The sequence below is a fragment of the Mauremys reevesii genome, linkage group 6, assembly GCF_016161935.1.
Source record: "Mauremys reevesii isolate NIE-2019 linkage group 6, ASM1616193v1, whole genome shotgun sequence".
Taxonomy (NCBI): Eukaryota; Metazoa; Chordata; order Testudines; family Geoemydidae; genus Mauremys; species Mauremys reevesii.
Genome location: NC_052628.1, coordinates 126789280 through 126805020, shown reverse-complemented (window position 1 = coordinate 126805020; position 15741 = coordinate 126789280). Strand labels below are relative to the sequence as shown.

Genomic DNA, 15741 nt, shown 5'->3' with positions numbered 1-15741 from the left:
TGGCATCTCAGCAGGAGCTTAGGCTAGGCTGAACTGAGCTGCTCCCTTTTGAGCCCTGCCTCCACTATGAGCATGCCCAGCAGGTGCTGCTGGGCAGGGCCTTCTTGGACTCAGAGCTGCTCCTTAACCCTCTGTCATAAGCATACAGCTAAGGGTAGCACAAAATCCCTCCTTTACCTGTAAAGGCTTAAGAAGCTCAGATAACCTAGTTGGCACCTGACCAAAAGGACCAATACGGGGAGAAGATACTTTCAAATCTGTGGGGGAAGGTTGTTTGTTTTGTATCTTTGTGTGTTCTCTCTGGGTCAGCGAGGAACCAGGGCAGGGAAAATACATCTCCCTAAGCCATATCTGAACTAAGCATCCAATATTACAGAAATAGTAAGTCATAGCAAGGAAATACATTAGATTATCTTTTGTTTTAGCTTGTGAATTTTCCTTGTGCTAAGAGGGAGGTTTATCCCTGTTTTTGTAACTTCAAAGTTTTGCCTAGAGGGGAAATCCTATGTTTTGAATCTGATTACCCTGTAAATTACCTTCCATCCTGATTTTACAGAGGTGCTTCTTTTACTTTTTCTTTATAATAAAGTTCTGTTTTTTAAGAATCTGATTGGGGTTTTAGTGTAAAAACCCAAAGGTCTGGTCTGTGCTCACCTTGGTTACTCTCAAGCCTCCCCAGGAAAGGGGGGTGAAGGGGCTTAGCGGGGGAAGATATTTTGGAGAAACAGAAACTCCAAGTGGTTCTTTTCCTGAATCTTTATCTAACTCACTTCATGGTGGCAGTACTCATCCAAGGACAAGGAAGGATTTGTGCCTTGGGGAAGTTTTTAACCTAAGCTGGTAGAAATAAGCTTAGGGGGTCTTTCATGGGGGTCCCCACAGCTGTAACCCAGAGTTCAGAGTGGGGAGGGAACCCTGACACTCTCAGTTCACCAGTGTGGAGCTCGTGCATCCCATCACAGTCCTACAGCTGGAGTTCGCAGAGGATGTCTCAGGGAAGCAACCAAGGAGGAGAATACTCAAGATTCATCACCAAACATTCAAATAAATCCCATCAGATCCCCAACAACCATGACATTACAAATATTCAAAAACACTTCGTTTTTTTTGTTTGATTTTTGTGCCTTTATAAGAAGCCTCCCAACCCCCAATCTGTATGCAGTCATTCCAGGGTCAAATATAATCTTGATACACATTCAAAACCATGCTAGTTCCACTGGCTTCTTACCCACTCCTATTCCCTGGTGTGCAGGGAGTTGCCAATCTATCCTCCGCCGTCCTCTCATCCATCTATTGTCTCCCTCCCTCCCCTCCCCTTCACACACAGTCTCCTGCCTCATTTGTATTCTCCCTACAGGCTCCCACACAGCCTTCTGTCCTCCACATGCCCCCTACATTCATCTGTTCCCATATTTTCCCTCACATTCTCCTCTCTCTACCATCAGCTATCCTCCTGCATCCACTCAGTCGCCCCCTTTCAACTCCCATAGTCTCTTTCCTCATTCCCCATCACCCAGTCTGCCTCTTACTCCCCCACAGTACCATCACCCAGCCTCCTCCTGCAATCACTTCCTACACCCCACATTCCCCATCCACAGCCTTTCTGATCCTCATATTTCCATTCCACAGTCTCCCCATGTGTCCCACTGATTGTCTTTTCTGCTTCTCACATTCCTGTGCACTGCCCTCATTCACTACTGCTGCATCCCACATTCACTATATCCCTACTCTCCCTGCTCCACCTCACATTTCCCCATCACTTCCCTCCTGTTCCTCGCCTTGCTTCCTCCTGCAGGTCAGATTCCTCCATCTCCTTGCAGTTTTCTGTCCAAGCACATATTTGTTTAAGTGCTTTAAAGAGTCACAGAATAGGTTGCCTGGTAGTGTAAGGATCAGGCCTTTGTATGCAGCCATATTGTAAGGCCTTCGTCTGCAGCCAGATTAAAAGAGCAACCGAGCAGCAGCCATTAGCAGAGAAGCAGGAAGTCACATCCTCACATTCCATCTAAATTACATTAAAACACTGTAATATCAGGCTGCTAAGAAGGAGACGCCATCCTAATGACACCCACTATCACTAGATAAAGAAACAGATTTTAAGATGGTTAAAGAAAACTTAGTTTGGTATCATCTGTCTGTCAAGAAATCACTTATCAATAGGTGTGGTTGTGAAATCCTCATTTCTTTATTGTTTTGTCATTATGGTCCCCACTTCCCTATTGTTTATCTGTATAGTCTCTGGTTCTTTAATTGTTTCTGTCACATAATTAATTTTGCTAGGTGTAAATTAATGAAGGTGGTGGGGTAGGATTGATTAGAGAATTTTGTTACACTATGTTAGGATTGGTTAGTAAAATTTTAGTATAACGAATGGTTAAGGTATAGCTAAAAAAGGACTCACATTTTACTATATAAACTGAGTCCAAAAGGAAGTTCTTTGGTAACCAACTCCAGAACACAGCCCCAAAGATCAATGCTGCCAAACCTCAGCACTCTGCCAATGACACCGTGCAGAAACTGGAGTCCCCCAGAGGGATCTGATCCTGACTGGCCATCAAGAAAAGTTCATCTGTCTTATTGGGAGTGGTGAGCACTCTTTGTGTAGTGTGTGCCTTCTGGTTTTGGTGATTGTTAATAAAGAGAGATTATGTAGGCTATTACTGTGTAGGGCTCTTTCACTGGTAAAAGGTCCTGCACACCTGCAGAAGTAGTATATACCAAGAGCCCTACGTATTGGGAAAGGGTGTGGGTACTTAAATTGATCAGGTTAGTTACACCCTGAGCCTTACGAATTGGGTACGGGGAGGTGCTTTTCGCCTGGAGCCCTACAGACTGGGAAAAGGCAGGGTGCCTTAATGTGTGCAGGTAACAGTAGAGTAAGAACATGGGAAGGTGAAGCAGCCAAAGCCAGCATCAATCCGACCCCTATCATAATGTACCCCCCTGAGTGTGTTCATTATCGGTCGAGTTTGTGATATAGTCCCAGTTGAATAAACCAGGTTCAGCCCATGAAATTGAGAAATGGGATTTCCTCATTCACCTCAAACAGAAACACACACGGGGCCATTCTGGGTCGCACCTGCGTCGTAAGTGGGGATCTCACACAACCTTCAACTCCTACCACACTCCATAGTCAAAGGGCTTGGCTACACTTGAAAGTTGCAGTGCTGGGAGTTACAGCGCTGGTCGTGCAGCTATGCAGGAACAGCGCTGGTGTGTGGCCACACTCACAGCTACCAGCGCTGGTGTGTGGCCACATTTGCAGCGCTGTTGGGAGTGATGCATTATGGGCAGCTATCCCAGCATTCAAGTGGCAGCAACGTGCTTTTCAAAAGAGGGGGCTGGAGTGGGGTCTAGTGTGACAGGGAGCGGGGGAAGAGAGAGAGAGTGGATTTTTGGAGCTAACACTGTGTGTTTAGCTTCCTGCCTTGAAAAAATCAGAAAATGTTTCCAACCCCTTAGTCTTAACTCTTAATTGCAAACAGCCTGCATCCAACACGACTCCCCGCTGTTTCATTCGCTCCCTGCCTGCCTCTCATTTGATTGTTTACAGCCAGGTACAGATTGATCACAGCAAACAGGAGCTCTGTTTGTTTTTTAGATAAGCAGCACCGGCAACGGAGCTCCACGCGGAGCTCGTTCACAACAAAACAAAGAGAGGCTGCATAACAAAACAAAGAGAGTAATTTAGTTAAAAGCATTCTGGGATATCTCCTAATACCCTGGAGGCCAATTAAAGCGCTGGTGTGTGGCCACACTTGACGAGCAGCGCTGGATCACCAGCGCTGCAATCGTTATATCCCAAGCAGACCAGGTGTTCAGCCAGCGCTGCAGCCAGGGAGTTGCAGCGCTGGATGTGCCTTGCAGGTGTGGACGGTTACTAATTGCAGCGCTGGAAAGCCTCCACCAGCGCTGCAACTTGCAAGTGTAGCCAAGCCCAAAGTCTCCTCCATTGTGTTTGGCCTCTGGTAGAGTGCAGCAGTGAAGTATATGGGTGGTATATAGGGACACCAGCTCCTGTCTCACCTCTCTCTATATGTATTATCTCCCAGAGTGTCAGTTCTAAATCTACTTCTAGGATCCTTAACTGATCAAATAAAGGCTCAGGTGTTAAAATTGAGAGAGTGGGTTTCCTCATAAAGTAACCCCTAAAAACAAAGGGTAATAAGGCAGGACATTGGATTTTCCCAGTTCATAATCTGCTCAAGAAATAAAAGGAAAAGGTCAGATGGTAGAATATGGGGATCCGGTGCCAGACTTTTGAAAAATTAGTGAACTGAGAATAAGAAAGGCAATTCAAACCCCACAGTCAGTTCAGATCAAAGCACATATGCACTTGCACACATAGGATCCCAGATATAGATTTAAAATTATTCCTCCCTGCCCCACACAGAGTCACTGAGTGGATCCCCTTGATAGGGTGCTAATGATATATGGCTGCTGTGCTGGAAACACCACCTCTGTTCATATATACTAACCTTGAGAATGTCACCTCTTCCATGCTGGAACCCTTAATCCCTACAAACAGGTGAGTGAAAAAAGTCCCACAAACCTAAAACACACAGGGAGTGTTTATATTTATACACCACGATGGGTGCGTGTGACTGGGGTCTTAGTGGGGAGTCAGCTGTGGTCACTCAATTAGGGTGAACCGCAAAGAATGGGGCAGACAAGCCCCATAAAGCTGGTGGATATTCCGATACTTAGATTTACCAGGCCAGCATAAAACAGCTTCTTTATTACCTTACTGGTTACTCAGAAGTCCAAACAACACAGTTCCCTTAAAGTGATCCAGCCTCAGGCCTCCATCCAGGTACCCACGTCAAATATGATGAAAATCTCTGTAAATCTTATTTCATCATATAAAAGAAAAGGTTCTACCAATCCCAAAGTATTGGACACATTTCCTCCCAGGTTATTGAATATTCCATATCTTACCCAAATACATGCTTCATTAATGATCTGGAGGATGGTGTGGACTGCACCCTCAGCTAGTTCACAGATGACACTAAGCTGGGAGGAGTGGTAGATACGCTGGAGGGAAGGGATAAGATACAGAGGGACCTAGACAAATTAGAGGGTTGGGCCAAAAGAAACCTGATGAGGTTCAAGAAGGACAAGTGCAGAGTCCTGCACTTAGGACGGAAGAATCCCCGTGCACTGCTACAAAGTAGGGACTGAGTGGCTAGGTAGCAGTTCTGCAGAAAAGGACCTAGAGGTTACAGTGGACGAGAAGCTGGATATGAGTCAGCAGTGTGCCCTTGTTGCCATTTTGGGCTGTATAAGTAGGGGCATTGCCAGCAGATCGAGGGACATGATCATTCCCCTCTATTCAGCATACCCGGCATATCTAGTAATCTGAAGTACTGTGTCCAGTTTTGGGTCCCACACTACAAGTAGGATGTGGAAAAATTGGAAAGAGTCCAGCAGAGGGCAACAAAAATGATTATGGGGCTGGAGCACATGATTTATGAGGTGAGGCTGAGGGAACTGGGATTATTTAGTCTGCAGAAGAGAAGAATGAGGGGGGATTTGATAGCTGCTTTCAACTTCCTGAAAGGGGGTTCCAAAGAGGATGGATCTAGGCTGTTCTCAGTGGTACGAGATGACAGAACAAGGAGTAAAGGTCTCAAGTTGCAGTGGGGGAGGTTTAGGTTAGATATTAGGAAAAACTTTTTGGAGGGTGGTGAAGCACTGGAATGGGTTACCTATGGAGGTGGTGGAATCTCCTTCCTTAGAGGTTTTTAAGGTCAGGCTTGACAAAGCCCTGGCTGGGATGATTTAGTTGGAGATTGGTCCTGCTTTGAGCAGGGGGTTGGACTAGATCACTTCCTGAGGTCCCTTCCAACTCTGATATTTTATTCTATTCTATTCTACAGCCAATTCCTATTAACTAAAATCTAAAGGTTTATTTATAAAAAGAAAGTTGAGAGTCAAAATTGGTTAAAGGAATCAATAACATACAGTAATGGCAAAGTTCTTGGCTCAGGGTTGTAGCAGTGATGGAATAAACTGCTGGCTTAAGTCAAGTCTCTGGAGTACATTAACTGCTTGGATGGGTCATTCAGTCCATTGTTCAGAGCTTCAGTTTGTAGCCAAGTAAGAAGCAGGATTGAAGACCATTGGAGGTATTTCCAGGGCCTTTCGTAGCTTTTGCTATGTGGATGGCATTCCATTATTCTTACTGTGGAAAATTACAGCAACAAGATGGAGTTTGGAGTCATGTGGGCAGTGGTGAGCTCCAGCCGGTTCGCAGCGGTTCACGAACCGGTTGTTAAATTTAGAAGCCTTTTTAGAACCAGTTGTTCCAGGACAACCAGGTTCTAAAAAGTTTTTAAATTTAACAAAGCTCGGGCAGCTGTCCACCCAGCCCGCAGCCCCAGCTCACCTCCCCCTCTCCCCTGAACGCTTTGCCCCCTTCTCCTCCCCCTCCCCTGCTTCCCGCGAATCAGATGTTCACGGGAAGCCTGAAATGAGGAGCAGGCAGGTAAGCCAGGCGGGGCGGACAGCGCGCGTGACCCAGTCCAGCTCCACTTTGAGCGGCTCCCCCTGGCCCCAGCCAAGCTCCCCAGCCCAGTCCCGGCCAAGCACCCCCGGCTTGGTCTGGTCCCGGCTGAGCGGCTCCGACACGGCCCAGCTCGGGACCCGCAGCACCGGCTCCGGTGCCGGCCCGGGGAGTCGGGCCCCACGGCTCCGGCCCCACTGCCAGCCGAGCAGCTCCAGCCCGACCCGGCCCGGGGCCTCCGGGCCCGCGGATCCGGCCGCGCGGCTCCGGCCCCGGTGCCGGCCGGGAGTCGGGCCCGCTGCCGGCCGAATGGCTCCAGCCCGACCCAGCCCGAGAGTCGGGTCCGTGGCTCCAGCCGAGCGGCTCAGCCCGGTGCCGCCCAGGAGTCGGGCCCCGCAGTTCCGGCAGAGCGGCTCCGGCCCCAGTGCCGGCCCGGGGAGTCGGGCCCCGCTGCTGGCCGAGCGGCTCCAGCCCAACCCGGCCTGAAGAGTCGGGTCCCGCGGCTCCGGCAGAGCGGCTCCGGCCCCGGTGCTGGCTCGGGGAGTCGGGCCCCGCTGCCAGCTGAGCAGTGCCTGCTCTTGTCCCACCGGGCTCAGGGAGTTGGGCCCTGCGGCGCCGGTCGTGGTCCTGGCGGAGTGGACCCGGTCCCGGCCCCAGGCAGTGTGGTAAGGGGGCAGGGAGGGGATGGGTTGTGGGGGGTGGATAGGGGTCAGGGTGGTCAGAGGGCAGGGAACAGGGTGAATGAATGGGGGCAAGGGTCCCAGGGAGCAGTCAGGAAAGAGCAGGGTTGGATGAGGTGGTGGGGGCACTCAGGGACAGAGAGAAGGGGTGGTTGGATGGGGTAGGGGTCCTGGGGGGCCATCGAGAATGAGAGGTGGGGTTGGGTGGGTGGCAAGGGGCAGTCAGGGGACAGTCAGGGAAAGGGGGGGATGGGTCAGGGGTCCTGGGGGGTGTGTGTCAAGGAACATGAGGGGTTGGATGGGGCACGACCCCCCCGCGGGGGGGCACAAGGGAACCGGTTGTTAATATTTTGGCAGCTCATCACTGCATGTGGGCAAGTCACATATTGATGCCCAATTTTCCTCAGTCATTGCGGGAAGTCATTACCTACACTCCAGGCAGCATGTTTACACGATAGTCCACTCACTGTAGATGGGTGTCTCCCATGGTCATTGTCAACCAAGTGTTTCTTGATGAGCCACTTAATTCAAATAGTCCCTCCAAGATGTGCTGGATGTGTTACCTTGTGGGCGTTACCCCAGGAGCCAACATTTGAAATCCAAGTATAGAGCCAATATTTAACTTCAAATACAAACATGATACATGCATACAGATAGCATAATCATAACCAGCAAATCATAACCTTTTCATAGGCACCTCACTTGACAACCTTTGTACAATATTTGCTGCAAATATATAACAGTCGTTGCAACAATGATCTATATGGTCATATTTTAATCCAATAATGTCACAGTGTCAAATGGACAAACTGTGACAAGAAAGTACATGCCCCAAAGAGCTCACAGTCTAATCAAGGAAAGTTACAAATCATACTACAAAGAGACTTTACAATGAAACCCTACATCAAATATGAATTATGTCCTGGCAAGATTTTTTAAAAAAGCATATTTCTCCCTCTCAGGGCCGCCCAGAGGATTCCGGGGGCCCGGGGTCTTCGGCAGCGGGGGGCCCCTCCGTTCCGGGACCCGCTGCCGAAGTGCCCCGAAGACCCGCAGCAGGGGCCCCTCCGCCACCGAATTACCGCCGAAGTGGGACCCATCACCGAAGTGCAGCCCGGTCTTCGGCGGTAATTCGGCGGCGGGGGACCCCTGCCGCGGGTCTTCGGGGCACTTTGGCGGCGGGTCCCAGAATGGAAGGGCCCCCCGCCACCGAATTGCCACCAAAGACCGAGCTGAACTTCGGCGGCGGGTCCCACTTCGGCGGGAATTCGCCAGTGGGAGGTCCTTCCGCCCCGGAGCGGAAGGACCCCCCGCCGGCGAAGACCGGGAGCGGAAGAAGCTCCGGGGGCCCAGGCCCCGCGAGAGTTTTCCGGCCCCCCTGGAGCGAGTGAAGGACCCTGCTCCAGGGCCCCCGAAAAACTCTCGTGGGGGCCCGGGGCAAATTGCCCCTCTTGCCCCCCCCCTCTGGGCGGCCCTGCTCCCTCTTAAAAGTATTTCCCCCACCTTTAAACAATTTAAAATTGTCACAAGTGTTTTTTAAAGCCACTGGGCTAATATTTTCCCTCCCTCAGGCTCCTTCCATGCCCCCATTCCTCTGCCCTTTCTTCAGTGTCCTCCAGCACCCCCATATTCCCCTGCCCCCTCAGCCTTGTCCTACACCCCCACATTCCCCTGACCAACTCTCAGCCTCCTCCTGTGTCCCCACATTTCCCTGCCCCTTCCTCAGCCTCCGCCCAACCCCCACATTCCTCTGCTCCCCTCAGCCTCCTCCTGAGGGAGTGCAGGAGGCGGCTGAGAGGGGCAGTGGAATGTGCCCCTCAATGTCCTCCTATGACCCCACATTCCACTGCTCCTCCCTCTGCCCCCTCCCACACCCAACATTCCCCTGCTCCTCCCTCAGCCTCCTCCTGCACCCCAAATTCCCCTGCCCCTCTCAGCCTCCTTCTGCACCCCCATTCCCCTGCTCCTCCCTCAGCCCCCTCCCACACCCAACGTTCCCCTGCCCCCGCCTCCTCCCACGTCCCCACATTCCTCGCCCCTTCAGCCTCCTCGTGCACCCCCATTCCCCTGCCCCTCCCTTGGCCTCCTCCCACACCCCCACATTGCCCTTCCCCTCCCTCACCTTCCTCCCACCCCAACATCCCACTGCCCCCTCACCCTCCTCCTGCACTCCCACATTCCTCTTCCCCCCTCAGTCTCTTCCTGTGTCCCCACATTGCCCTTCCCCTTCCTCACCTTCCTCCCACACCCAACCTTCCCCTGACACTCCCTCAGCCTCCTTCTGCACCCCCAGTCCCCGGCTCCTCCCTCAGCCCCCTCCCACACCTAACATTCCCCTGCCCCCACCTCCTCCCACGTCCCCACATTCCCTCGCCCCCTCCAGCCTCCTCCTGCACCCCCATTCCCCTGCCCCTCCCTTGGCCTCCTCCCACACCCCCACATTGCCCTTCCCCTCCCTCAGCTTCCTCCCACACCCCCACATTCCTCTTCCCCCCTCAGTCTCCTCCTGTGTCCCCACATTTCCCTGCCCCTTCCTCAGCCTCCGCCCAACCCCCACATTCCTCTGCTCCCCTCAGCCTCCTCCTGAGGCAGTGGAATGTGCCCCTCAATGTCCTCCTGTGACCCCACATTCCACTGCTCCTCCCTCTGCCCCCTCCCACACCCAACATTCCCCTGCCCCCGCCTCCACCCACGTCCCCACGTTCCCTCGCCCCCACCAGCCTCCGCCGGCACCCCCAGTCCCCTGCCCCTCCCTTGGCCTCCTCCTCCCACACCCCCACATTGCCCTTTCCCTCCCTCACCTTCCTCCCACACCCCCACATTCCACTGCCCCCTCAGCCTCCTCCTGAGTGAGTGCAGGAGGCAGCTGAGAGAGGCAGTGGAATGTGCCCCTCAATGTCCTCCTGCACTCCCACATTCCTCTTCCCCCCTCAGTCTCTTCCTGTGTCCCCACATTCCCCTGCCCCCCACCTCCTCCCATGTCCCCACATTCCTCCTGTGCCCCCATACCCCTGCCTCAGCATCTTCCTGCACCCCCACATTTCCCTGCTCTCCTCAGCCCCCTCCTGTGCCCCCACATTCCTGGCCCCCCTCAACCTCCTCCTGTACCCCCATTCCCCTGCCCCTCCCTCAATGTCCTCCTGTGACCCCACATTTGCCTGCCCCTCTCTCAGTCTCCTCCTGCAGCCGCCATTCCACACACCCCTCAGCCTCCTCCTGCACCCCCACATTCCCTGGCCCCCCTCAGCCTCCTCCTGCACCCCATTCTCCTGCAACTCCCCAGCCTCCTCACACACCCCCACAATCTCCTGCACCCTCTCAGCCTCCTCTTGTGCCCCCACATTCTCCAGCTCCCCCCTCAACTTCTTCCCAGACCCCCCATGCACCTTCCAGCCCCCTCCTATGCCCACACATTCCTCTGTGCCTCTTTATGCTTTCCTGGCATATCCCTCCTTTGCCCCATCCAGGATCCATATTCCCTGTCCCTTTTCAGCCTCTTCTCTCCTGAGTCCTTCTGCAGCCCCTCAGTGTCTTCCTACTCCTCTTATTCCCCTCTTGCCCCTCACGTTAACATCCCAACCAAGTCCTCCCCCTTCTACATCTCACCCAGTGTGCTCGCTCACCTCCCGCACCTCAGTGTAAGGATCTGTCCCTGTTTTCATGGTAACCGCCAAGGAGGAGATGTTTGAAGCACCCTCAACTGCTAACAAGAGTTGACTGGCTGTAATCAACACTTGAGCTTTGTTATAATTCAAATCATGGTAAATTCAGAGCAAAATACTGTACACATTCATAATGAGACCCTAAAGCAACCGCCTGCACAGCCCTGAAAACACTCTTCTGTTTAAAGTAAAAATATGAATTTCCTCTCTCCGCTCATACAAGATGGAACATTCAAGCCAAGCTATGGCTGCTATAGGTTAAATAATTGTTAATTAAGACAGGTTTACAGCTGCCTTTTTATTTTTAATAGCATACCAGTGAATGTCAAATGCCAGAACAGACACAAAGCCTGATTTATTGGTTATATCGCCATTCCACCAAACACTTGCAGCAAACAACCCCCTACTACAATACACTCTGCTGCTGGATCTTGGGAGAGGTAAGTTATCACTGGATTTGAAACTGCTAATTGTCTTAGATTTAGCACAACTTCTCTAAACAGAGATATTTATGTACAGCACAAGCATAGCTCATACAACGAGCATTTATTTTGGTTCATATCGGATAAAGACTCAGAAGGACATTTGCATGTATATTATAAATATAACTTGCTTTGTATATTTTTCCTTCACATCAGAGCGATGCCAGTTACTATGCAGCAAATCTAAACAATACACTCTTTATGGTTGAATTTAACGTGTTAATCCTATTTCACTTGTGTGGGTTTTTTTCCCCATTGCCTACTCACTGCTCTGCTGGAGCTAATGTTGTTTAATATTGCTGTATAAATTATCATTCCCACTCTGAAATAATGTGAATTTAAAGCACCTGTCAAGGCTGATTCCCCACTCTGGCACTTCGAGTGCAGAAGGTGGGGATGCGCATGGATTCTAAAAATTAATACTAGCCACTCCAGACTTGTATTAAACTCCCAAGGTTACAGCTATTCTCTGACCTTGGATTGGTAGATCCTGCCACCACCCAAGTGCAGAACCCCCTTGAGAGCCCAATAAGGCGCACTTGGGAATTCCTTCCTGTGGGGTAGCCTCAAGTGCCTTCACACACACACACACACACACACACACACACACACACACACACACACACACACACACACACACACACACACACCCCGCTCCAGGGAAGAGCTGAGAAAGAAAAAAAATAGAAATTAGCTGTTTCCACCAGCTAATTAAAAACATGTGCACAAACCTCTTAAGACACAAAAATCCAATTCTGTTCTTAAAAAAGGTGAATTTTATTAATTAAAAAAAAAGAAAGAAAATACATCTGGGAACTCAGGCTATTGTTAGATTTTAAAAGAGCAATTACAAGCATTAAGCACCCAGAAAAACTTTCTTGAGGTTCAGCTTAAAGGTTACAAGCAAAAGAAAAGCATCTGGGCTTAGCACAGAGGAATCCACAAGCCATAAATAAATAAAAGAAATAAATCTAATCACGTCTTCCTAGACATTTCCTGATCTACTTACATGTCTGGGGTTTAAATGAGTAGTTTCTAGGTATGATAGTGATGATTTTTTTATACCTGGCCCAAGCTTCTTACCGCATAGCTTTCCCCGTCCACCTCTCTCTGGGAGAACAACAACAGACAGACGAAAGGGGAGTCTTCTTTCAATTTTAAAAGTTCTAGCCTTCCCATTGGCTCTTTTGACCAGGTGCCCACTCACTTCCTTTTACCTATGCAGAGCAGTGAGACTTTTTAACCCTTTACAGATAGACCAATCAGAGAACAGCTACTAAGAGAGATTTTATAGCTACCGGCTGGCTTGGTGTCCATAAAAGGGAGCTACCCCAGCCCCTTCATTTATCACAGCACTCATGGAAGTTTAGTTTAACGTGAGAACATATAAAGCATCAACTTTAAGGAACTCACCTTTCCTCCTCTGTTCACTTTCATAAAATGATAACCCTGAATATTCTGCTTCATGCCACGCGGGTGAACTAACCCCATAATGATGCCACTCTGTACTAGACATGGCACCATCTTTATTAAGGTGGAAGACAGAGCACAAATTCTCTCAATTCCCCTCCCCTCTTGCAACTAGCTGCAAATAAACTGCATGTAGAGAGAGGAGTTATAGCCGAGAAAGGAACCATCTGAATTTTAGTGGGACACAGAGCGTGAGACTGAGACTGATACACTGACTATTAATGGAGCATTTAAAATCAACCCATCCGTCTTTGGAAAATTAAAGATACACTCTCTTTGCAGGTAGAAATTGGTCTCAAACGTCACCAGTTTGGAAGGTTTGGTTCAGGCCCATCTCTTGCTGAAAAGCCCCTTTATGATTCCTATCATTTATAAAGTGTGCTATATGTAGATGGTGCTTTAATACAGATGTATGGAGACACAGTCCCTACTCTAAAGAGTTTCCAATCTAAATTGCAAAATAAACATCTCAATTCCATTTTATAACATCACAATGGATGAGGTCCCGAGCTGGTATAATGATGGAGTTATGCCTAGTCACACCAGCTGAGGAACTAGCCCGAAGTCATCCCGTATTGATACAATGCCATACAGCAAACATCACAAAGCAATGCCAGCAGTGATTACTTTAATTCTACACCTGTGTTACTTAACTTTTTAAGTAATACTTTGTTCAAAAGTTGTCAGACCAAATCAAGTGCTTATTATTACTGTCGTGAAAAGTTGGGTAGGCAAAGCTACTTTGGAGACGGTATGCCTAACAGAGCTCAAGCATGGTTATAATATTGTTGTGTGTCCACAAACCATGCTGCCAAATTTTAAGTGGATTTAATAATGTGTCAAACCAATAGGACCAGTGAGGCCGGTTATAATTAGAAGATGTCTAATGTCACAGTCAGCTACCACCCGACTAGCAATGGGGGGGGGAATACTTCAGTTCCTAGATTCTGGGCAGGATTAGTTATTGAAAAGGAAAAACAACTTTCAACAGGAAACAGACTTTTCATTGTGCCCCTCATTGTATATTCACAGTGCTGCCCTTTCTGCTCAATAGCGCAGGCCAGTTTCAAACACTCTAAATTGTCAAGAGCTGCATGGGTTTCCCAGAGTGCGCTTTGTCCAACAATACAGAAGACTTTTTTTGTTAACTAACTTGAAATCATTGTCCCTCCCATCCTCCCATCCCCACCACCATCATCCCTGCAGCCCAGCCCAGATCCTGTTACAGTGTTTGGGTTCATGAAGTACAAATTAGCATAATCAGATTAGCTGCAGGGGTTGTACATTTGAAAAGGAAAGAAAAGAAAAAGTGTTTCACAAAGAGAAGCCCTGAGGAGGGCAGAAGGGGGTGTTATTGCCGTTGTGTGGAGGCTCTGAAAACCTGCACCTGCATTGCCAGCAAGTCCTCTTCTGACTAAGGACTCTTAGATGGTATTAAAACTTGGAACTGGGGGAGGGGAGAAAGAAAGAAAGAAAGAAAGAAAGAAAGAAAGAAAGAAAGAAAGAAAGAAAAAGAATCAGCCCTGCATCCCATTAATTGATTTATCTGGACTGGGAATGTGCAGTGTGCTGACAATGGAAAATGTCGTTTGATTCCTACTCACCATGGAGAGGCGATCAGCCCAGTAATCTGGTCTATCGAGATAAGAGTTTTAGAGTCTCTGCAGGAGACTGATAAGAAATGTAGTAGGAACAAGGCCCATTGGCTGTTGTTATTTTACTCGTTTTGTGGCTGGTTTGCATTTCTAAATCTGGGAGAATGCTCGGGTTTTATATTACATTTCCACCATAACAGAGTTTTAATTGCCCATCTTTCATTTTTGCCATCATTTAGAAAACACATTTTCAAAAAAGACAAAAGGGTAGAAAGATTCAGCTCCATGCAAGAGGTAGTTGGTGGGCGTAAGAAATCAGTTCCGTACCCTTCAAATTTGGTGCAAAGGTTTATGATGATGTTGGAAACATAAGCTGTTTGTTTAGTAACCCAGGTTTGCTACATACAGCCATTATGTAAATTGATTGACATGATTCCCACAGCACCCTGCTTAATTCTCTCCCTTCTGACTTTGCTTGGAGGGGAATGATCTCAGAACACTGAAATCACCGGCTAAGGTTTTAGTGATTTTGGGTGCCTACATTTGTGAGGGCCAAGCTGAAATGTAAATATATTACAGGGATTTGACCTTTACAAAGTGCTGAGCACTCACCTTCTGAAAATCAGATTGTCCTAGTGTCTCAGGGTCCTAGTGTCTCAGGGTAGGCACCTAAGACCACTGGTCAGTTATGAAAAATCTCAACCCTTGACTTCATCAAGACTTTAGCCTTAATAAGAATGTCAGAATTCGGTCCACAGTTATCGTGCTGACTCCAACCTGGCGCTTTCTAGAGAAGAGATGCCATCTTCAGTCCAGTTCTACATAAGGTAGCATTGTAAAGAGCAGGCTAAATAATACCAATCAAATTTATCTGAGGAATTTTATTTTTAATACATTTTTGACAAATATTTCTTCAGTTATTCAATTATTGAGCAGGGCAATTAATTCACAAATAATTTTTCCAAATGAAGGATTAGATTAATTTGGATATTTCAGTTATGATACTTGATTAATATTTTGTTACATTTCTGGCCCGCCTGGATTGTTGGGGCCTAATTCAAAGACCACTGAAGTCAATCGGAGGCTTTGGATCAGGTTCTCGGCCCTCAGTTATATACTTAGCTACGTGACTGATACATGATGTCGCAATTCCATGTTCTGGGGCCTGTACCTTTAAATGTAGAGGAGGGGCAGCTTCCATTTCAGTGTGTCAGTTCCAACACAGAATGTGTTACCATGTGTTCTCTCTTTCCCGGAGACTTTATATTCATTCTTTCTTTGTTCCTTTTCCTTAATCTGAAATAAAAATAAACTAGATTGAAAAAAACAACATGTTAATGGCTAAGC

General features: G+C 48.7%; 1 protein-coding gene and 1 long non-coding RNA gene across 3 annotated transcripts in view; one reads left to right on the top strand and one right to left on the bottom strand.

The window, feature by feature from the left end:
• The first annotated feature begins 11166 nt into the window (after positions 1-11166).
• Positions 11167-15741, top strand: part of LOC120407781 — a 108106-nt gene continuing 103531 nt past the window's right edge. For both annotated transcript variants that reach the window (XR_005600250.1, XR_005600249.1), the window contains exon 1: positions 11167-11287. This is a non-coding gene — a long non-coding RNA (uncharacterized LOC120407781). The remainder of the gene's footprint in view (positions 11288-15741) is intronic.
• Positions 15439-15741, bottom strand: part of LOC120407779 (T-cell acute lymphocytic leukemia protein 2-like) — a 119735-nt gene continuing 119432 nt past the window's right edge. Inside the window, exon 11 of the mRNA XM_039543840.1 lies at positions 15439-15690. Within this exon, the coding sequence (XP_039399774.1) occupies positions 15597-15690 (94 nt within the window). The 3' untranslated portion in view covers positions 15439-15596. The remainder of the gene's footprint in view (positions 15691-15741) is intronic.